Source organism: Mustelus asterias, chromosome 10, assembly GCF_964213995.1.
Source record: "Mustelus asterias chromosome 10, sMusAst1.hap1.1, whole genome shotgun sequence".
NCBI classification, from domain to species: domain Eukaryota; kingdom Metazoa; phylum Chordata; class Chondrichthyes; order Carcharhiniformes; family Triakidae; genus Mustelus; species Mustelus asterias.
Genome location: NC_135810.1, coordinates 125,253,491 through 125,275,494, shown reverse-complemented (window position 1 = coordinate 125,275,494; position 22,004 = coordinate 125,253,491). Strand labels below are relative to the sequence as shown.

The window sequence follows — 22,004 nt, the reverse complement described above, 5'->3', positions numbered from 1 at the left end:
CGCCACACTAAATCAGGCAGGCAGGCCCGTCGCGTTTTTTTCCCGCACCCTTCAAGGTCCCGAAATTCGGCATTCAGCGGTGGAGAAGGAGGCCCAGGCTATTGTGGAGGCCGTCAGACACTGGCGCCATTACCTGGCGGGAAAGCGGTTCACCCTGATCACAGACCAGCGGTCCGTGGCGTTTATGTTCAATAATACGCAGAGGGGCAAGATCAAGAATGACAAGATCTTGCGGTGGAGAATTGAGCTCTCCACCTATAATTACGATATTATGTATCGTCCAGGGAAACTCAATGAGCCCTCGGATGCCCTCTCGCGCGGAACATGCGCTACTATGCAGGAGGACCGCTTGAACGCCCTCCATAATGACCTGTGCCATCCTGGGGTCACTCGGCTCTACCACTTCATCAAAGCCCGCAACCTGCCCTACTCGGTGGAGGATGTCAGGTCAGTAACTAGGAGCTGTCGGATTTGCGCGGAATGCAAACCGCACTTTTACCGACCTGACCGGGCACAATTGGTCAAGGCCACTCGCCCCTTCGAGAGGCTGAGTGTGGATTTTAAGGGCCCCCTTCCCTCAACAGACCGGAACGTGTACTTTCTTAACATCATAGATGAGTACTCCCGGTTCCCGTTTGTTGTCCCCTGTGCGGACACGTCGACTGCCACGGTGATCAAGGCATTCCGTGATCTTTTTACCCTGTTCGGGTACCCCTGCTATATACATAGCGACAGGGGCTCGTCGTTCATGAGTAACGACTTGAGGCAATTCCTGCTCTCATACGGGATTGCCTCTAGTAGAACCACGAGTTACAACCCTAGGGGCAACGGACAGGTGGAGAGAGAGAATGCTACAGTCTGGAAGGCTGTCCTATTGGCACTGAAGTCCAAAGGCCTTCCAGTCTCCCATTGGCAGGAGGTCCTTCCAAATGCGCTTCACTCCATTCGCTCCCTCCTGTGTACGGCAACCAATGCTACTCCCCATGAGAGGATGTTCTCATTCCCTCGGAAGTCGTCCTCGGGGATATCTTTACCAGCCTGGTTGACGTACCCAGGACCCGTCCTTCTGCGGCGACATGTAAGGGCCCGCAAGTCCGACCCCTTGGTCGAACAGGTCCACCTCCTCCACGCCAACCCTCAGTATGCCTATGTGGCATATCCTGACGGGCGAGAGGACACAGTCTCGATCCGAGACCTGGCGCCCGCAGGGGACGTAGCAACTCCTGTCGCTCCCATACCCCCAGTCACGAATCCCCTATCGCTTATTTCTCCCCCGGACGTGGCGCGGTCAGCACCGGGACCAGTGCATAACAGTTATACTCCCATGTACAGCTTGCCTGAGACTCGGAGATCGGCGCCGCCACAGAAGGTACCGGGATCCCCTGCACTACCGCTTCACCAGGGTCAACCGGCCCGTGAGTCCTCGAGGGGACAGCCGGACGCTGTTTTGGAGAGAACACCACCGCAAGCACCTGCTCCGGTGTCACAGCCGGTATTGAGGTGGTCACAACGATGGTGCGGTCCTCCAGACCGTCTGGACTTGTAGATTTTTTTTGTATATATGTAGTCTGTTTTCGCACCCCGCCGGCCTTTGTTTTCAAAGGAGGGGTGAATGTGGTGAACCATCGTTGGTTACCACTGTGGGGTTATTCCAATGTTGCTGTTGGGTTAGGGTGTTCACACTGTGGGGTTGTTATAATGTTGTTGGGCTAGGGTGTTTACACTGTGGGATTAATATACCTGTGGTGGATGTTGTTGTGGCACATCCCAGTCGGGCCCCGCCTCCTGGGAGAGGTATAAGACCCTCTGCTCGGGCGGGACCCCTCCAGTCTGGAATGGTGTACTCGTGTTTAAATAGTTCCATTGTTAGACAATAAAAGCCTTCAATCACTGAAGCCTTGTGTCTCGTGCTCGATTGTCGCGCATCATCCCGGAATGTTTAAAGCTGCCAATCCTGTCCCTCCTTTAACCGTATTAAACCATGATTTCGCTTTCTTAATGTTTTATTTGCCCTTAAAACATTCTCCACTTGACAGTCTTTCATTGAGGTACCAAAAACCAACATATCTAAATGGTCTTGCCTGATTGGCCAATCTGTATAACTGCCCAATGAGGTTTAGTGCTGATTTGTATGATTCATTGGGATGGGAGTACCACTGTCTAAACAGGATGGTTGATTTAAAGTTATTCCAGATCTATTCTCCACAAGATTTAAACTAATATATTCAAAAACCCACAGGCCTGACTTCCAATTTTCACACATTTCTTAATTTCTGCAGGACCGCCCCATAAGAAATCATCAACCTGCAGAAACGTTTCTTTCCTGATGATGGTGAAACATGGCAGGATCAGCTTGTAGTCGAACACAACCTGTTTTCAGCGACACAGATCACACTGAAAATGTCACACACAAAAAGCATCATTCAGGATCCTGACTGGTTTGTTTCGTTTCCAGAGAATAATCAGGAGGGATCGTACTCTACAATTTGGAGTGATACTTTTGCACAAACTGCCCGTGCCAGGGTGGCTTTCAGCTCGCTGCCTGGTCAATCATCTCAAATTTTATGCAGCATTTGATCAATTGCCACAACAGTTTGGTGACCTGCAAACAACTCCCATCAGATGTGTTGAGTATAGGGCTAACGGGAGGACTTTGAATAGTGTGGAGGAGCAGAGGGATCTAGGTGTATGTGTGCATAGATCCCTGAAAGTTGGGAATCAAGTAGATAAGGTTGTTAAGAAGGCATATGGTGTCTTGGCGTTTATTGGTAGGGGGATTGAATTTAGGAGTCGTAGCGTTATGTTGCAACTGTACACAACTCTGGTGCGGCCGCACTTGGAGTACTGTGTGCAGTTCTGGTCCCCACATTACAGGAAGGATGTGGAGGCTTTGGAGAGGGTGCAGAGGAGGTTTACCAGGATGTTGCCTGGTATGGAGGGGAGATCCTATGAGGAGAGGCTGAGGGATTTGGGATTGTTTTCGCTGGAAAGGCGGCGGCTAAGAGGGGATCTTATTGAAACATATAAGATGATTAGAGGTTTAGATAGGGTGGATAGTGATAGCCTTTTTCCTCTGATGGAGAAATCCAGCACGAGGGGGCATGGCTTTAAATTGAGGGGGGGTAGTTATAGAACCGATGTCAGGGGTAGGTTCTTTACCCAGAGGGTGGTGAGGGATTGGAATGCCCTGCCAGCATCAGTAGTAAATGCGCCTAGTTTGGGGGCGTTTAAGAGATCCGTAGATAGGTTCATGGACGAAAAGAAATTGGTTTAGGTTGGAGGGTCACAGTTTTTTTTTAACTGGTCGGTGCAACATCGTGGGCCGAAGGGCCTGTTCTGCGCTGTAATGTTCTATGTTCTATGTTTACTGCCCCTTGCCCCTTGCTGTTTCTCAGCCCCACCAAGACAGAATCTATATCGTCATTCTTTGATCTAAGATTCTCGCTCATTAATGTACTGATCTCATCCCTATTAACAGCACGACCCCACCTCCTTTTTATTTTGCCTTTCCTTCCAAAATGATGAGTATCCATAGAATCATAGAATCCTACAGTGGAGAAGGAGGCCATTCGGCCCATCCAGTCTGTACCGACCACAATCCCACCCAGGCCCTATCCCCATAACCCCACATATTTACCCTGCTAATCCCCCTGACACTAGGGTCAATTTAGCATGGCCAATCACCCTAACCCGCACATCTTTGGACTGTGGGAGGAAACTTGTTCCACCGTGTGTTATTTTTAAAAGTTAAAGTTACATTATTTTGAGCCATAGTTTTATTCTGGAATCTTCCCGTCCAGTTACATAAGAACAACATCAACTGGAGTCGTAGCAAAAGTAGGGGCCTTTGTGGGGTTGCAAAGCATGGTGACAGGGTTACTGGATGCTGATTAGTAACAATTCATTCAGAGATTTTGAAACATGGAAAGCAAGTTTCTGGATGCTGAATAGGAAAACATGGTCTGGAATTTATTGTTGAATACTGGGATCATTGAATCCTTAAAAAAGTGTAAGTGGGATGCAGAGGTACTTGATTTGATTTATTATTGTCACATGTATTAACATACAGTGAAAAGTATTGTTTCTTGCGCGCTATCCAGACAAAGCATACCGTTCATAGAGAAGGAAAGGAGAGAGTGCAGAATGTAGCGTTACAGTCATAGCTAGGGTGTAGAGAAAGATCAACTTAATGCAAGGTAGGTCCATTCAAAAGTCTGATGGCAGCAGGGAAGAAGCTGTTCTTGAGTCGGTTGGTAAATGACCTCAGACTTTTGTATTTTTTTCCCAAAGGAAGAAGGTGGACAAGAGAATGTCCGGGGTGCGTGGGGTCCTTAATTATACTGGCTGCTTTGCCAAGGTAGCGGGAAGTGTAGACAGAGTCAATGGATGGGAGGCTGGTTTGCGTGATGGATTTGGCTACATTCACAATCTTTTGTAATTCCTTGCGGTCTTGGGCAGAGCAGGAGCCATACCAAGCTGTGATACAACCAGAAAGAATGCTTTCCATGGTGCACCTGTAAAAGTTGGTGAGAATCGTAGTTGACATGCCAAATTTCCTTAGTCTTCTGAGAAAGTAGAGGCGTTGGTGGGCTTTCTTAACTATAGTGTCGGCATGGGGGGACCAGGACAGGTTGTTGGTGATCTGGACACCTAAAAAGTTGAAGCTCTCTTTCTACTTCGTCCCCATTGATGTAGACAGGGGCATGTTCTCCTTTACGCTTCCTGAAGTCGATGACAATCTCCTTCATTTTGTTGACATTGATTGAGAGATTATTGTTGCCGCACCAGTTCACCAGATTCTCTATCTCATTCCTGTACTCTGTCTCGTCATTGTTTGAGATCCGACCCACTACGCTGGTGTCATCAGCAAACTTGAAAATCGCATTGGAGAGGAATTTGGCCGCACAGTCATAGATGTATACGGAGTATAGCAGGGGGCTGAGAACACAGCCTTGTGGGGCACCGGTGTTGAGGATGATGGTGGAGGTGGTGTTGTTGCCGATCCTTACTGATTGTGGTCTGTGAGTTAGGAAGTTCAGGATCCAGTCGCAGAAGGAGGTGCCGAAGCCCAGGCCTCTTTTTCCCAACGGAAGAAGGTGGAAGAGAGCACGCCAAGGGTGTGTGGGGTCCTTAATTATGCTGGCTGCTTTTCCGAGGCAGCAGGAAGTGTAGACAGTGTCAATGGATGGGAGGCTGGTTTGTGTGATTGATGGCATAGTGGACTTTGAAGAAGGTTATCGAGGATTGCAATGGAATCTTGATCAATTGGGCCAGTGGGCTGATGAATGGCAGATGGAGTTTAATTTAGACAAATGCGAGGTGATGCATTTTGGTAGATTGAACCAGAGTAGGACTTACTCAGTTAATGGTAGGGCGTTGGGGAGAGTTACAGAACAAAGAGATCTAGGGGTACATGTTCATAGCTCCTTGAAAGTGGAGTCACAGGTGGACAGAGTGGTGAAGAAGGCATTCGGCATGCTTGGTCAGAACATTGAATACAGGAGTTGGAATGTCTTGTTGAAGTTGTACAAGACATTGGTAAGGCCACACTTGGAATACTGTGTACAGTCCTGGTCACCCTATTATAGAAAGGATATTATTAAACTAGAAAGAGTGCAGAAAAGATTTACTATGATGCTACCGGGACTTGATGGATTGAGTTATAAGGAGAGGCTGGTTAGACTGGAACTTTTTTCTCTGGAGCGTAGAAGGCTTCAGGGTGATCTTTTAGAGATCTACAAAATGATGAGGGCCATAGATCAGCTAGAGAGTCAATATCTTTTCCCAAAGATAGGGGAGTCTAAAACTAGAGGGTATAGGTTTAAGGTGAGAGGGGAGAGATACAAAAGGGTCCAGAGGGCAATTCTTTCACACAGAGAGTGGTGAGTGTCTGGAACAAGCTGCCAGAGGTAGTAGTAGAGGCAGGTACAATTTTGTCTTTTAAAAAGCGTTTAGATAGTTACATGGGCAAGATGGGTATAGAGGGATATGGGCTAAATGCGGGCAATTGGGACTAGCTTAGGGGTTTAAAACAAAGGGGCAGCTTGGACAAGTTGGGCCAAAGACCCTGTTTCTATGCTGTAAATTTCTATGACTCTATGATGGACTGGGCTACGTTCACAACCCTTTGTAGTTTCTTGGGGTCTTGGACAGAGCAGGAGCCATACCAAGCTTTGATACAACCAGAAAGAATGCTTTCTATGGTGCATCTGTAAAAGTTGGTGAGAGTCGTAGCGGACATGCCAAATTTCCTTTGTCTTCTGAGAAAGTAGAGGCATTGGTGGGCTTTCTTAACTATAGTGTCAGCATGGAGGGACCAGGACAGGTTGTTGGTGACCTGGACACCTAAAAACGTGAAGCTCTCGACCCTTTCTACTTCAGCACTGTTGATGTAGACAGAGTAAGAGTTTTAACAACACCAGGTTAAAGTCCAACAGGTTCATTTGGTAGCAAATACCATTAGCTTTCGGAGCGCTGCTCCTTCGTCAGATGGAGTGGATATCTGGCCATATCTGCAGATTTCCACTCCATCTGACGAAGGAGCAGCGCAAGTTATCCTTAGTGTGTACAAGTTGGTGCCTGAGGCATATAGGCAGAAATTTAGAAATGTTAAGACCAAGGCCACACACTCTAAGGTGTTTTATGAAGATAGCCCAGACCCTAAGTTTTACATTTGATTTTGGCATTCGGGTGAGCATAAGGTGTTTCACTCCACGTGTGATTCAAGTGACCCACGAGGAAGTTTTAATCAAATAAAGCTTATTTAAGAACACAGAATATAATAAAAATAATTAGCATAACTTTTACCAATTACAAGAATTAAACACCACAGTATAACTCCTAACAGCTAGCTATCTCTGTTGTTCCAGTGTCAAGCAATATCCCACAGATACACCCTTCTCCAGCATTAGTTAGCACAAAAATAAGTATGCTCATTTGATGCCAGATTTTGAACTCTTTGGGACATTTAACCCAACAGCTGTCTTCAGAGAAGAATATATCTTCCAAACAGCACAACCTCAGACAGATAACCCCCGTCTGGCAGCTTCCAACACAGGAACACTTGAACAGCTAAAAATCCAACTCCAGAGAGAGAAAAAAACCACTGCTGCTTCTCTCAGCTTCAAACTGCTTCTGAAAACAAAACTTAGGGTCGGGGGTTTTAGTTAAGTTGGGCAGCATGGTCGGGCTGAAGGGCCTGTTCCTGTGCTGTAATTTTCTTTGTTCTTTGTTCTTTGTTCTAAAACTGGAATGCTGTGTGAAAAATAGCTGTCCCCAGGTGTATCACCTGACCTGCCAATGATCCCAAATCAAGTCTACTCAGCAATCCCGGGGGAAATGTTAAAACCACAGGACGCTGCAAGTTTAGATTAAAATCAACATCGTATCAATTATACTGCTTCAGTAACAATAAAGGACACCGGCTGCAGACACCACGGTGCCGACAACCTGTAGAGAAACATAATAAAATACATTTCTTAAAGGCACAGAAATGCAAGCAAACAGCCAGGACAAACTCAAATTGAATTTGAGAGAACGAAGCAAAATAATTTTGACTGTTTGATATGGGTGTTCATGGATAGAGAAAACATGTGAAGGTCTTGGAGAGGTGATTCTTTTAGAAGAATTTAAAAATTCACTTCCTCTGGTTATTGGGACACATGTTGAGGAACAAAAAGTTAAAACTGTTACACAGGCAGCAGAGTTAGCAGATGATTATGAACTTGTCCATAGAACCAAACCTTTTTTCCTTCATCCTTATTCAGGCAGGAATTAAATGGATGACCAGTTGCAGTAGTGGGAAACATCTGAAATGGAAATTATTCTTAAAACTTTAGTAATGTTACAGGTGGAACATATTCCTTCAGAATCTATGAGAAAGGGGGGATAGATCTCAAGGTGGGAAAGCAGTCAGGCTATTGGAGGTTCTGAATGTTTTGTTTCACAGGGAGAAGTTTTCCCTTTCCTTGTCTAACAAAATAAGTAGACAAATGAAAAATTTAAGCAATACAGGAACGGATCAGTCAGTGATGGTGGCTGATGGCACAATTTGCATTTCAGGAATTTTTCTGAAGGAAAGAATATGAGTAAGAGGTATTAATGGAAGGGACGAACCTGTTTCTTTGTGCAAAGTTAATTTAAGAAGTAATTTTGTAAATTGAATTGTAATGTTGGGAATTATTCCTAGGTTACCTACTGGAGGAACAGATTTCAAAGAACAAAGAACAAAGAACAATACAGCACAGGAACAGGCCCTTCGGCCCTCCAAGCCTGCGCCGCTCCCTGGTCCAAACTAGACCATTCTTTTGTATCCCTCCATTCCCACTCCGTACATGTGGCTATCTAGATAAGTCTTAAACATTCCCAGTGTGTCCGCCTCCACCACCTTGCCTGGCAGCGGATTCCAGGCCCCCACCACCCTCTGTGTAAAATACGTCCTTCTGATATCCGTGTTAAACCTCCCTCCCTCACCTTGAACCTATGACCCCTCGTGAACGTCACCACTGATCTGGGAAAAAGCTTCCCACTGTTCATCCTATCTATGCCTTTCATAATTTTATACACCTCTATTAGGTCACCCCTCATCCTCCGTCTTTCCAGTGAGAACAACCCCAGTTTACCCAATCTCTCCTCATAACTAAGCTCTTCCATACCAGGCAACATCCTGGTAAACCTCCTCTGCACTCTCTCTAAAGCCTTCACGTCCTTTTGGTAGTGTGGCGACCAGAACTGGGCGCAGTATTCCAAATGCGGCCGAACCAACGTTCTATACAACTGCAACATCAGACCCCAACTTTTATACTCTATGCCCCGTCCTATAAAGGCAAGCATGCCATATGCCTTATTCACTACCTTCTCCACCTGTGACGTCACCTTCAAGGATCTGTGGACTTGCACACCCAGGTCCCTCTGCGTATCTACACCCTTTATGGTTCTGCCATTTATCGTATAGTTCCCCCCTACGTTAGTTCTACCAAAATGCATCACTTCGCATTTATCTGGATTGAACTCCATCTGCCATTTCTTTGCCCAAATTTCCAGCCTATCTATACCTTCTGTAGCCTCTGACAATGTTCCTCACTATCTGCAAGTCCAGCCATTCTCGTGTCATCTGCAAACTTACTGATCATCCCAGTTACACCTTCTTCCAGATCGTTTATATAAATCACAAATAGCAGAGGTCCCAATACAGAGCCCTGCGGAACACCACTAGTCACAGGCCTCCAGCCGGAAAAAGACCCTTCCACTACCACCCTCTGTCTTCTGTGACCAAGCCAGTTCTCCACCCATCTAGCCACCTCCCCCTTTATCCCATGAGATCCAACCTTTTGCACCAACCTACCATGAGGGACTTTGTCAAACGCTTTACTAAAGTCCATATAGACGACATCCACGGCCCTTCCCTCGTCAACCATTCTAGTCACTTCTTCAAAAAACTCCACCAGGTTAGTGAGGCATGACCGCCCTCTCACAAAACCATGCTGACTATCGTTAATGAGTTTATTCCTTTCTAAATGCGCATACATCCTATCTCTAAGAATCCTCTCCAACAACTTCCCGACCACGGACATCAAGCTCACCGGCCTATAATTTCCCGGGTTATCCTCCCTACCCTCATTCCAGGTAATGATCTGGCTTATGGAGAGGGCAATGTGAGGACAACTGCATTGCGAAGGGAAATTGATCATGGCGATCTTAGCAAATGTTTGATATCTTGGAGAAAAACGAGACACTTATTAACAAGAAGAAGCAATGAAAAGCAAAGCAGAAAATCAACTTGCCAATATGAAAGAGGAGTTTACAAAATGAAAGAAGGAAACTGATAAAAGCAATTGAGAATCAGTCAGGGAAAGTGGAACATTTGCCCGAGGGCTTCAACTGTCTGAAGGATAAACGTGGACAAGGAAACTTGACAAAGGTGGATCTTCAGTTCAAAGCTGATGAACTTTGAGCAGTTGTGAAGAATGGTGGAAAATGTTTGAGCAGCAAAGGGAGTTTCCGGTGAATTAGAATAATTGGTTGAGTGCAGAAATAAAAAACAAATCTAACGACTGTTAGAATTTGTGATGAGAACAAGAAACAACAAAATGGAGGAAACGGGGAGGAGGATGGAACGGGAGTGTCACATATCGAACACTGTTTCTGTGAGTAAAAGCTCATTGTTGACACAGAGAAGGACAATGGGAAAACAATGCAAGTGTCTGAAAAATTAGAAATTACAAATTGTTAACTGGAAGAACTGAAATTTCAAAGTGATTTTTCTGAGCCAATGACCACAGACGCTGGTTTAACAATGTTTGCTGGTGACACTACACAAGATTCCATCGCTGGAAGAAAGGCAAATGAACAGTTTGCCAAGAACCATTCAAACTCCACTGAGAATTGGACTGAGAGAGTTCAGAAACGGTGCTAAAGGCGGGGGGGGGGGGGGGGGGGGGGGAGGGGGGGGGGGTGGTACTGACTAGAGTGGTTGGGGAGGGTTTAAACTAATATGGCAAGCGGATGGGAACCTTTGCAAAGACTCAGAGCAGTGGGAATTAAAAACAAGAGGAAAAGGCAGTAAGGAGAATAAGGAAAGCGACAGGCAGAGAAATCAAGGGCCAGAGTCAGACAGGGCCACAGTGAAAAATGATCGGAATGAGACCAGGAATGTTAAAAGGACGAGCCCAAAAGCTTTGTGCCTTAATGCACGAAGCATTCGCTATAAAGTGGGTGAATTAATCACACAAATAGATGTAAATGTGTGTGGTATAGTCGGGATTACGGAGACATGGCTCCAGGATGACCAGGGATGGGAGTTGAACATCCAGGGGTATTCGGTACTTAAGAAGGACAGACAAAGCGGGAAAGACGGTGGGATTGCATTGCTGGTTAAAGAGGAAATTAACACCATACTGAGGAAGGATATCAGTTCCGACAATGTGGAACTTCCTCTCAAAGAGGAAGCAAAGGAAAACCCCAGAAGGAGGGCATGGAAAGACCCCAGAAGGAGAGCACAGAAAGACCCCAGAAGGAGAGCACAGAAAGACCCCAGAAGGAGGGCACAGAAAGACCCCAGAAGGAGGGCATGGAAAGATCCCAGAAGAAGAGCAATGAAAGAATTGCAGGACAGAAAAAATCAACACTTCATCAGAGACAGACCAGGCAACACTGAAGCCAAAGTGATTTGGCTCAAGTTAAGACAAATGGAAATAAAGGATCTATTAGTGAAATGTATACATCCTCAGAAAAAACACAGAAATGAAAGACCTCAGAAGAAACTAGGAATGATTAAATATAAAGAGATATCAGCAAAAATAATTCAAACTCTAGGGAAGACATTAGAACAGCAAAATGAAATGGCAGACGGCACATTTGGAGAAAAAAGTTGTAAAAAATGTACAAAGTGAAGTTAAGAAGAAGGAAAAATGAAGGAGGCAATGGAGAATAAGCTGAACTCCATGAAGAATAACGAGAAAATAAGAACAAGTTCATTGAAGAATTGAATCAGGAGAATAAGAGCTTGAAGAAAGCGAGCTTGGCGATGAGAAATTAACTGAAGATGTAAAAACAGTGAAAGTGACAGCAGAACCAGCAATTCAGGCAAGGAAACGGTCACACTACTAGCAAAGCAGAAGAACCAATATGAAAAAAATGGTAGATGAAAAAGATGCTGAATTGAAATGCTGGAAAGAGCAGAAAGTTTATCGCAGATGTGAAGATGCACTTTCCAGACTTCATTAATAAACACAGAAAGGATTTATCAATAAGAATTGTTCAGCAGCCGTGTAGTTGCAGCTTGCTTCAACATGTCCCTTTTTCCAAGAGGGCTCCACCCTCTGGTTGATTCCCAGTTGGGCCCTCTGCTGTGTTGTCCTTAAAGAACCAACCAACCACACGGCCCTATCCCGGCGCACACCCTCTTCTCACCCTCCTTGGCAGTCCCAGCCTATCACTGAGCACTCTTCACTCTGACTGCCGGTTAATTGGCCAGCCAGCATGATATTTCGCTCTGGGGATGACCACAGCTGGGAAGAGGTTTCACTCTCGTTTCCGGACCCGCCAATCTGCACATGCCCGATGGACAAAATATTCAGGTCGACATCTTTCTTTCATGACATCTGCATCTGAAACAAAAGGTACCAGATGATCAGTAGGTGACTTGTTGGTAATGGCATCGAATTGCCTTAGTGCTTTGAATAATGAGAAAGGAATCGAACAAAGAATGGGAAACTTCATTAAGAGGTTTAAGTTAAGTGGGGCAGCATGGTCGGTGCAGGCCTGGAGGGCCGAAGGGCCTGTTCCTCTGCTGTAATTTTCTTTGTTCTTTGTTCTTGTTCTTTGAGTGGGTGGAGTTGAGAATCCCGAAGGGGCAAAATGCGTTCGTGGGGGTTGTATATTGACCCCAAACTGTGGTGGTGATGTTGGGATTTGAACATCCTCTCTGCTCCAAACCTCTCCAAGCTGTTTTGAGGATGTTGTTGAGATGTTGCCAATGTTCACTCAAAAAGGTTCATGTTCCTGCTTGGTTTGACCTCTGAACTTTTTATGATCTTGTCCCCACTTCTCTCTGAGCTTCGCCAGTTCCCCTCTGAAATTTCACAGCTTGTCCAATGCCTTCAACTCTTTTACAAACTGTGCAGCCCTCAGTGGAATAGTGTCTTACAAACTGTCCACCTGCCCGTCTTCCAACCTCCTCCACTCTCCTCCATCCTCCCCCCCCCTCCCGTGATCCCTTCATCTCCCCTCTCCTCCTTAATGCCTCCCCTCCGCTCTCCCTTCCCTCCTCTCTCTACCACTGACATTCCATCTCCTCTCACTCCTCCCTCTTCTTTTCCTCTCCTCCTGTCACTCCATCGCTACTCCTCCACTCTTCCTGGTTTTACCTTTCTCCTCCTGTTCTCTTTTTCTTCTCTCCCTTGCTGTTTCATTCACCCTCTCTCTGCCTTGCTTCCTGTCTCTCCCCGGCTCTGCCTGTTTTCTCGGGGACCTGGTTGTTGGGTGGTGTCAGTGGGATTCACACTGTTGCTGCCCCAGGGATGATCTTGTGAAATCTGATGCCACACTGCCAGGCACAGTGCCTGCTCTGAAGCTCGATCACCGGTTGCTAAGACGCATTTTGCTGGAGGTATCTCTCGGGTCCTCCGAGAGTCTCGATAGCAAGCAAGTGAGAGAAAAGATTCAGGCAAAAACGCTTTCCAACACTCAGAGAGACTGGAAATCAGAGCCAGAGGCTGAAAGGACAGCAACACCATGCAACGCTGGGCGAAGCAGATCCAACACCTCACAGCGCGGACTAAACTCACAAATGGCCTGGTCAACACACGGGTCAGTACGGGTGCGAGAGAGCGGCCAGCTGATGCTGAGACACTGAGGTGAGTCAGGTGCCAGATCGATAGACCAATGGACTTACCTTGCATGAAGTTGATCTTTCTCGACACCCCAGCTATGACTGTAACACAAGATTCTGCACTCTTTCCTTTCCTTCTCTATGAATGGTATGTTTTGTCCAGATAGCGTGCAAGAAACAATACTTTTCACTGTGTCCCAATACATGTGACAATAATAGATCAGGTCATTGGTGATTGTTCAGTGGCTGTCAGGTTGCTGCATCCTTCTTGTACTTCTCAGCATCCCCTGACAGGCATGGCAGCTTTGGCTCAAACTCTCCTGTGGAGATAGGGTTGGTGATATGAACCTCATTAACGAGGCTAACATTTATGGGAAGGACTGAGGGAGTGCCGCACTGTCAGAGGGTCAGTACTGAGGGAGTGCTGCACTGTCAGAGGGTCAGTACTGAGGAAGTGCCGCACTGTCAGAGGGTCAGTACTGAGGGAGTGCCGCACTGCCGGAGGGTCAGTACTGAGGGAGTGCCGCACTGCCGGAGGGTCAGTACTGAGGGAGTGCCGCAATGTCAGAGGGTCAGTACTCAGGGAGTGCTGCACTGTCAGAAGGTCAGTACTGAGGGAGTGCCGCACTGTCAGAGGGTCAATACTGAGGGAGTGCCGCAATGTCAGAGGGTCAGTGCTGAGGGAGTGCTGCAGTGTCAGCGGGTCAGTACTGAGGGAGTGCCGCACTGTCAGAGAGTCAGTATTGAGGGAATGCTGCACTGTCAGAGGGTCAGTGCTGAGGGAGTGCCGCACTGTCAGAGGGTCAGTACTGAGGGAGTGCCGCATTGTCAGAGGGTCAGTACTGAGGGAGTGCCGCACTGCCAGAGGGTCAGTACCGAGGGAGTGCTGCACTGCCAGAGGGTCAGTACTGAGGGACTGCGGCACTGTCAGAGGGTCAGTACCGAGGGAGTGCCGCACTGTCAGAGGGTCAGTACTGAGGGAGTGCCGTAATGTCAGAGGGTCAGTACTGAGTGAGTGCCGCATTGTCAGAGGGTCAGGACTGAGGGAATGCCTCACTGTCAGAGGATCAGTACGGAGGGAGTGCCGCACTGTCAAAGGGTCAGTGCTGAGGGAGTGCCGCACTGTCAGAGGGTCAGTACTGAGGGAGTGCCGCACTGTCAGAGGGTCAGTACTGAGAGAGTGCCGCACTGTTAGCGGGTTCGGACTGAGGGGGCGCTACACCAACAGAGGGTCAGTACTGAGGGAGTGCCGTAATGTCAGAGGGTCAGTACTGAGTGAGTGCCGCATTGTCAGAGGGTCAGGACTGAGGGAATGCCTCACTGTCAGAGGATCAGTACTGAGGGAGTGCCGCACTGTCAGAGGGTCAGTACTGAGGGAGTGCCGCACTGTCAGAGGGTCAGTACTGAGGGAGTGCCGCACTGTCAGGGGGTCAGTACTGAGGGAGTGCTGCACTGTCAGAGGGTCTGTACTGAGGGAGTGCCGCACTGTCAGAGGGTCTGTACCGAGGGAGTGCCGCACTGTCAGAGGGTCATTCCTGAGGGAGAGCTGCACTGTCAAAGGGTCAGTTCGGAGGGAGTGCCGCACTGTCAGAGGGTCAGTCCTGAGGGAGTGCCGCACTGTCAGAGGGTCAGTACTGAGGGAATGCCTCACTGTCAGAGGGTCAGTACTGAGGGAATGCCTCACTGTCAGAGGGTCAGTACTGAGGGAGTGACGCACTGTCAGAGGGTCAGTACTGAGGGAGTGCTGCACTGTCAGAGGGTCAGTACAGAGGGAGTGCCGCACTGTCAGAGGGTCAGTACTGAGGGAGTGCCGCACTGTCAGAGGGTCAGTGCTGAGGGAGCGCTGCACTGTCAGAGGGTCAGTACTGAGGGAGTGCTGCACTGTCAGAGGGTCAGCACTGAGGGAGTGCCACACTGTCAGAGGGTCGATGCTGAGGGAGCGCTGCACTGTCAGAGGGTCAGTACTGAGGGAGTGCTGCACTGTCAGAGGGTCAGTACTGAGGGAGCCCCGCACTGTCAGAGGGTCAGTGCTGAGGAACTGCTGCACTGTCAGAGGGTCAGTACTGAGGGAGTGCCGCACTGTCAGAGGGTCAGTACTGAGGGAGTCCCACACTATCAGAGCGTCAGTACTGAGGGAATGCCTCACTGTCAGAGGGTCAGTGCTGAGGGAATGCCGCGCTGTCAGAGGGTCAGTGCTGAGGGAATGCTGCACTGTCAGAGGGTCGGTGCTGAGGAAGTGCCGCACTGTCAGAGGGTCAGTACTGAGGGAGTGCCGCACTGTCAGAGGGTCAGTACTGAGGGAGTGCCGTAATGTCAGAGGGTCAGTACCTAGGGAGTGCCGCACTGTCAGAGGATCAGTGCTGAGGGAGTGCCGCACTGTCAGAGGGTCAGTACTGAGGGAGTGCCGCACTGTCAGAGGGTCAGTACTGAGGGAGTGCTGCACTGTCAGAGGGTCAGTACTGAGGGAGTTCCACACTGTCAGAGGATCAGTGCTGAGGGAGTGCCGCACTGTCAGAGGGTCAGTACTGAGGGAGTGCCGCACTGTCACGGGGTCAGTACTGAGGGAGTGCTGCACTGTCAGAGGGTCTCTACTGAGGGAGTGCCGCACTATCAGAGGGTCAGTACTGAGGGAGTGCCGCACTGTCAGAGGGTCATTACTGAGGGAGAGCTGTACTGTCAAAGGGTCAGTTCGGAGGGAGTGCCGCACTGTCAGAGGGTCAGTCCTGAGGGAATGCCTCACTGTCAGAGGGTCAGTACTGAGGGAGTGCCGCACTGTCAGAGGGTCAGTACTGAGGGAGTGCCGCACTGTCAGAGGGTCAGTACTGAGGGAGTGCCGCACTGTCAGAGGGTCAGTACTGAGGGAGTGCCGCACTGTCAGAGGGTCGGTGCTGAGGAAATGCCGCACTGTCAGAGGGTCAGTACTGAGGGAGTGCCGCACTGTCAGAGGGTCAGTACTGAGGGAGTGCCGCACTGTCAGAGGATCAGTGCTGAGGGAGTGCCGCACTGTCAGAGGGTCAGTACTGAGGGAGTGCCGCACTGTCAGAGGGTCAGTACTGAGGGAGTGCTGCACTGTCAGAGGGTCAGTACTGAGGGAGTTCCACACTGTCAGAGGATCAGTGCTGAGGGAGTGCCGCACTGTCAGAGGGTCAGTACTGAGGGAGTGCCGCACTGTCACGGGGTCAGTACTGAGGGAGTGCTGCACTGTCAGAGGGTCTCTACTGAGGGAGTGCCGCACTATCAGAGGGTCAGTACTGAGGGAGTGCCGCACTGTCAGAGGGTCATTACTGAGGGAGAGCTGTACTGTCAAAGGGTCAGTTCGGAGGGAGTGCCGCACTGTCAGAGGGTCAGTCCTGAGGGAATGCCTCACTGTCAGAGGGTCAGTACTGAGGGAGTGCCGCACTGTCAGAGGGTCAGTACTGAGGGAGTGCCGCACTGTCAGAGGGTCAGTGCTGAGGAAGTGCTGCACTGTCAGAGGGTCAGTACTGAGGGAATGCTGCACTGTCAGAGGGTCAGTACTGAGGGAATGCTGCACTGTCAGAGGGTCAGTACTGAGGGAATGCTGCACTGTCAGAGGGTCAGTACTGAGGGAATGCCTCACTGTCAGAGGGTCAGTGCTGAGGGAGTGCCGCACTGTCAGAGGGTCAGTACTGAGGGAGTCCTGCACTGTCAGAGGGTCAGTACTGAGGGAGTGCTGCACTGTCAGAAGGTCAGTACTGAGTGAGTGCTGCACTGTCAGAGGGTCAGTACTGAGGGAGTGCCGCACTGTCAGAAGGTCAGTACTGAGGGAGTGCCGCACTGTCAGAAGGTCAGTACTGAGGGAATGCTGCACTGTCAGAGGGTGAGTACTGAGGGAGTGCCGCACTGTCAGAGGGTCAGTGCTGAGGGAATGCCCATCCAGAACTGGCACAAAACTGACATGCTCCATAGAAGTCCCCATCGAAGGGTTAGTGAGGGGTTAAGTGCCAAATGACCGACGGGTGGGGCGAGGGGGTGGGTGGGGGGTTGGGGAGCAGGGCGCGGGGGGGGTGGGGAGAGTCCTGTGGTGAACCATCGTTGGTTCCCATTGTGGGATTGTTCTAATGTTGTTGTTGGGCTAGGGTGTTCCCACTGTGGGATTGTTCTAATGTTGTTGTTGGGCTCGGGTGGGATTGATGCACCTGTGGTTGTTACTGTTGTGGCACATCCCAGTTGGGCTCCACCTCCTGGGAGAGGTATAAGACCCCCTGCTCGGGCGGGACCTCTTCAGTCTGGGATAGTGTGTTAAAGTTCTGATAGTTCCATTGTTAGTTAATAAAAGCCTTCTTTTACCGAAGCTTTGTGCCTCGTGTCCAATTGATGCGCATCAATTTTATTAACTAACATTAAACTCTCGACGGAAGAAAAAAAGAAAGGAGAGTATGGAGCAAATCCTAAAGCCAGAACGTCTGACGCTAGATCCACGTGCGGTGGGCTCTTCTAACACCTTCGACCACTGGCTGAAGTGTTTTGAAGATTACCTGGCAGCCTCCGCAGCGGTCACCACAGATGATGACAGACTCCGGGTCCTCCATGCGAGGGTAAGCGACACAGTCTACCTCGCGATCCGTGCGGCCACCACTTACCCGAGGGCCCTCGAGCTTTTAAAAAAGCGCTATACGAAACCTCCTAACGAGATCCACGCTCGTTACCTCCTCGCTACACGACGTCGGCAGTCGGGCGAAACCATGGAGGATTACGCCAGTGAGCTCTTGCAGCTAGCCAGGGGCTGTGACTGCAAAGCTGTGTCGACCTCGCCCGAGATGCGTTTGTGGCCGGGGTCGGGTCTTCATACATCCGTCTCAAGCTGCTAGAAAAGGGAAATCTCAACCTGACCCAAGCTATGGAATTAGCTGAAATGCTTGAGGCGGCTTCGAAGAGCTTGGTCCTGTATCCGGAGGACCACGTGGAGACAACGTGGCAGGAGCAGTCGCAAATCCCTCCTCGCCCCACGGGCTCGAAGTGCAGTGTTATGGCGTGCTCCCATGTGGACCAGACGACGGCTGCAGCCCCATGCGGCCCGCGGTGCTACTTCTGCGGAGGAGCCAAACATCCACGACAAAAGTGTCCCGCTAAAGCGGTAGTCTGTAACCTATGCGGTAAAAAGGAGCATTATGCGAAGGTGTGCAGATCGAAGCCCAAGAACGGCAGTGCGGCCTGTGACCCTTCGGAACAGGGATCATCACCATCGTCGTCGAAGTACTCACGGGGTTCATCCACGTGCGAGTCCAGGACGACGCCATTGCGGTCGACGGAGTCGGAGGAGGATGACCACCAGGAGTCGCTACGTTTGGCGCCCTCACCCATGTGCGATTCAAGGGGGTGGCCATTTTGGTCGACGATGACCATGAGCGACCAGCAGGGGTCCTCAGCATCGACCTCAGCTGCCTGCAGTGACGTTCACGGACCAACGGTGGCGTCGATCACCCTGGACCAGGCTAAGCATCACAGGCTTGATTGTTCGATGATGGATATACAGGTAAATGGTCGTGCAATTTATTGTCTGTTTGACAGCGGGAGCACTGAGAGCTTTATTCACCCTGACACTGTGAAGAGGTGTGGACTCCAGATTCAACCTGCGAAACAGACAATCTCTATGGCATCAAGGTCCTGGTCTGTCCCTGTGCTAGGACGTTGTGTGGTAACCTTGAAAGTGCAAGGCACAATTTACGAGCGATTCAGGCTCCTTGTGTTGCCGCATCTTTGTGCACCAATTCTCCTCAGACTAAACTTTATGGTCCACATGAAGAGTGTGATCCTACAGTACGGTGGGCCACTCCCTTCGCTGACAGTGGGGGAACAGCTGCAGTCTCCAAATTGTCCAAAGCGCCCCGCCTGCAATCTTTCTACGTTAAAGATCACCACATCCTCTTTATTTCAGAATCTGGTACCAGGCTGCAAGCCCATCGCTACTAAAAGTAGGCGTTACAGCACTGAAGATCGGATCTTCATCAGATCTGAGGTTCAGCGACTCCTCAAAGAAGGGATCATACAGCCCAGTGTTAGTCCGTGGAGAGCACAGGTTGTGGTGGTCAAGAGCGGGAACAAACCCCGGATGGTCATTGATTACAGTCAGACCATTAATAGATATACGCAGCTGGATGCGTATCCCCTCCCGCGCATATCTGATATGGTCAATCAGATTGCGCAGTACCGGGTGTTCTCCACCATAGACCTTAAGTCTGCCTACCACCAACTCCCCATTCGCCCAGAGGACCGACACTACATGGCCTTTGAGGCGGATGGTCATCTGTATCAGTTCCTTAGGGTTCCATTTGGTGTCACCAATGGGGTCTCGGTCTTCCAGCGTGCTATGGACCGAATGGTGGACCAGAACAGGTTGCGGGCTACCTTCCCGTACCTGGATAATGTCACCATCTGCGGCCGTGATCAGCAGGACCATGACACAAATCTCCAGAACTTTTTACGCACTGCATCTCGCCTGAATTTGACCTACAACAGGGAGAAGTGTGTATTCCGTACGCGCCGGTTAGCCATCCTGTGATACGTGGTGGAAAACGGGGTCATTGGCCCCGATCCAGACCGTATGCGCCCCCTTGCTGAACTTCCCTTGCCCGCTAGCGCAAAAGCACTGAGAAGATGCCTCGGCTTCTTCTCCTATTATGCGCAGTGGGTCCCCAACTACGCGGACAAAGCCCGTCCGCTTATTAAGTCCACGACTTTTCCACTCACGCCAGAGGCCCAATTGGCCTTCAAGGAATTGAAACACGACATCGCGAAAGTCACGATGCACGCCGTAGACGAATCCATCCCTTTTCAGGTGGAAAGCGATGCATCTGATTTCGCCCTGGCCGCCACACTAAACCAGGCGGGCAGGCCCGTCGCGTTTTTTTCCCACACCCTCCAAGGCCCCGAAATTCGGCATTCAGCGGTGGAAAAGGAGGCCCAGGCCATTGTGGAGGCCGTCAGACACTGGCGCCATTACCTGGCGGGAAAGCGGTTCACTCTGATCACGGACCAGCGGTCCGTGGCGTTCATGTTCAACAACACGCAGAGGGGCAAGATCAAGAATGACAAGATGTTGCGGTGGAGAATTGAGCTCTCCACCTATAACTACGATATCATGTATCGTCCAGGGAAACTCAATGAGCCCTCGGATGCCCTCTCGCGCGGAACATGCGCTACTCCGCAGGAGGATCGCTTGAACGCCCTCCATAATGACCTGTGCCATCCTGGGGTCACTCGGCTCTACCACTTTGTCAAAGCCCGCAGCCTGCCTTACTCGGTGGAGGACGTCAGGTCGGTGACAAGGAGCTGTCGGATTTGCGCGGAATGCAAACCACACTTTTACCGACCTGACCGGGCACAATTGGTCAAGGCCACTTGCCCCTTCGAGAGGCTGAGTGTGGATTTTAAGGGCCCCCTTCCCTCAACAGATCGGAACGTGTAGAACATAGAACATAGAACATAGAACATTACAGCGCAGAACAGGCCCTTCGGCCCACGATGTTGCACCGACCAGTTAAAAAAAAAAACTGTGACCCTCCAACCTAAACCAATTTCTTTTCGTCCATGAACCTATCTACGGATCTCTTAAACGCCCCCAAACTAGGCGCATTTACTACTGATGCTGGCAGGGCATTCCAATCCCTCACCACCCTCTGGGTAAAGAACCTACCCCTGACATCGGTTCTATAACTACCCCCCCTCAATTTAAAGCCATGCCCCCTCGTGCTGGATTTCTCCATCAGAGGAAAAAGGCTATCACTATCCACCCTATCTAAACCTCTAATCATCTTATATGTTTCAATAAGATCCCCTCTTAGCCGCCGCCTTTCCAGCGAAAACAATCCCAAATCCCTCAGCCTCTCCTCATAGGATCTCCCCTCCATACCAGGCAACATCCTGGTAAACCTCCTCTGCACCCTCTCCAAAGCCTCCACATCCTTCCTGTAATGTGGGGACCAGAACTGCACACAGTACTCCAAGTGCGGCCGCACCAGAGTTGTGTACAGTTGCAACATAACGCTACGACTCCTAAATTCAATCCCCCTACCAATAAACGCCAAGACACCATATGCCTTCTTAACAACCTTATCTACTTGATTCCCAACTTTCAGGGATCTATGCACACATACACCTAGATCCCTCTGCTCCTCCACACTATTCAAAGTCCTCCCGTTAGCCCTATACTCAACACATCTGTTATTCCTACCAAAGTGAATTACCTCACACTTCTCCGCATTAAACTCCATCCGCCACCTCTCGGCCCAACTTTGCAACCTGTCTAAGTCTTCCTGCAAACTACGACACCCTTCCTCACTGTCTACCACACCACCGACTTTGGTGTCATCAGCAAATTTGCTAATCCACCCAACTATACCCTCATCCAGATCATTAATAAATATTACAAACAGCAGTGGCCCCAAAACAGACCCCTGAGGTACACCACTTGTAACCGCACTCCATGATGAATATTTACTATCAACCACCACCCTCTGTTTCCTATCCGCTAGCCAATTCCTGATCCAATTTCCTAGATCACCCCCAATCCCATACATCTGCATTTTCTGCAGAAGCCTACCATGGTGAACCTTATCAAACGCCTTACTAAAATCCATATATACCACGTCCACTGCCTTGCCCCCATCCACCTCCTTGGTCACTTTCTCAAAAAACTCAATAAGGTTAGTAAGGC

At 49.5% G+C, this 22,004-nt stretch overlaps 2 protein-coding genes across 2 annotated transcripts in view; both read left to right on the top strand.

Moving 5' to 3' along the window:
• LOC144499965 (interleukin-1 receptor type 2-like) overlaps window positions 1-22,004 on the top strand; it is a 1,647,203-nt gene that overhangs the window by 450,617 nt on the left and 1,174,582 nt on the right. The window lies entirely within an intron of this gene.
• LOC144499483 (cyclic nucleotide-gated channel alpha-4-like) overlaps window positions 13,234-22,004 on the top strand; it is a 36,523-nt gene continuing 27,752 nt past the window's right edge. The window contains exon 1 of the mRNA XM_078221474.1: window positions 13,234-13,355. Coding sequence (XP_078077600.1) covers window positions 13,234-13,355 — 122 coding nt within the window. The remainder of the gene's footprint in view (window positions 13,356-22,004) is intronic.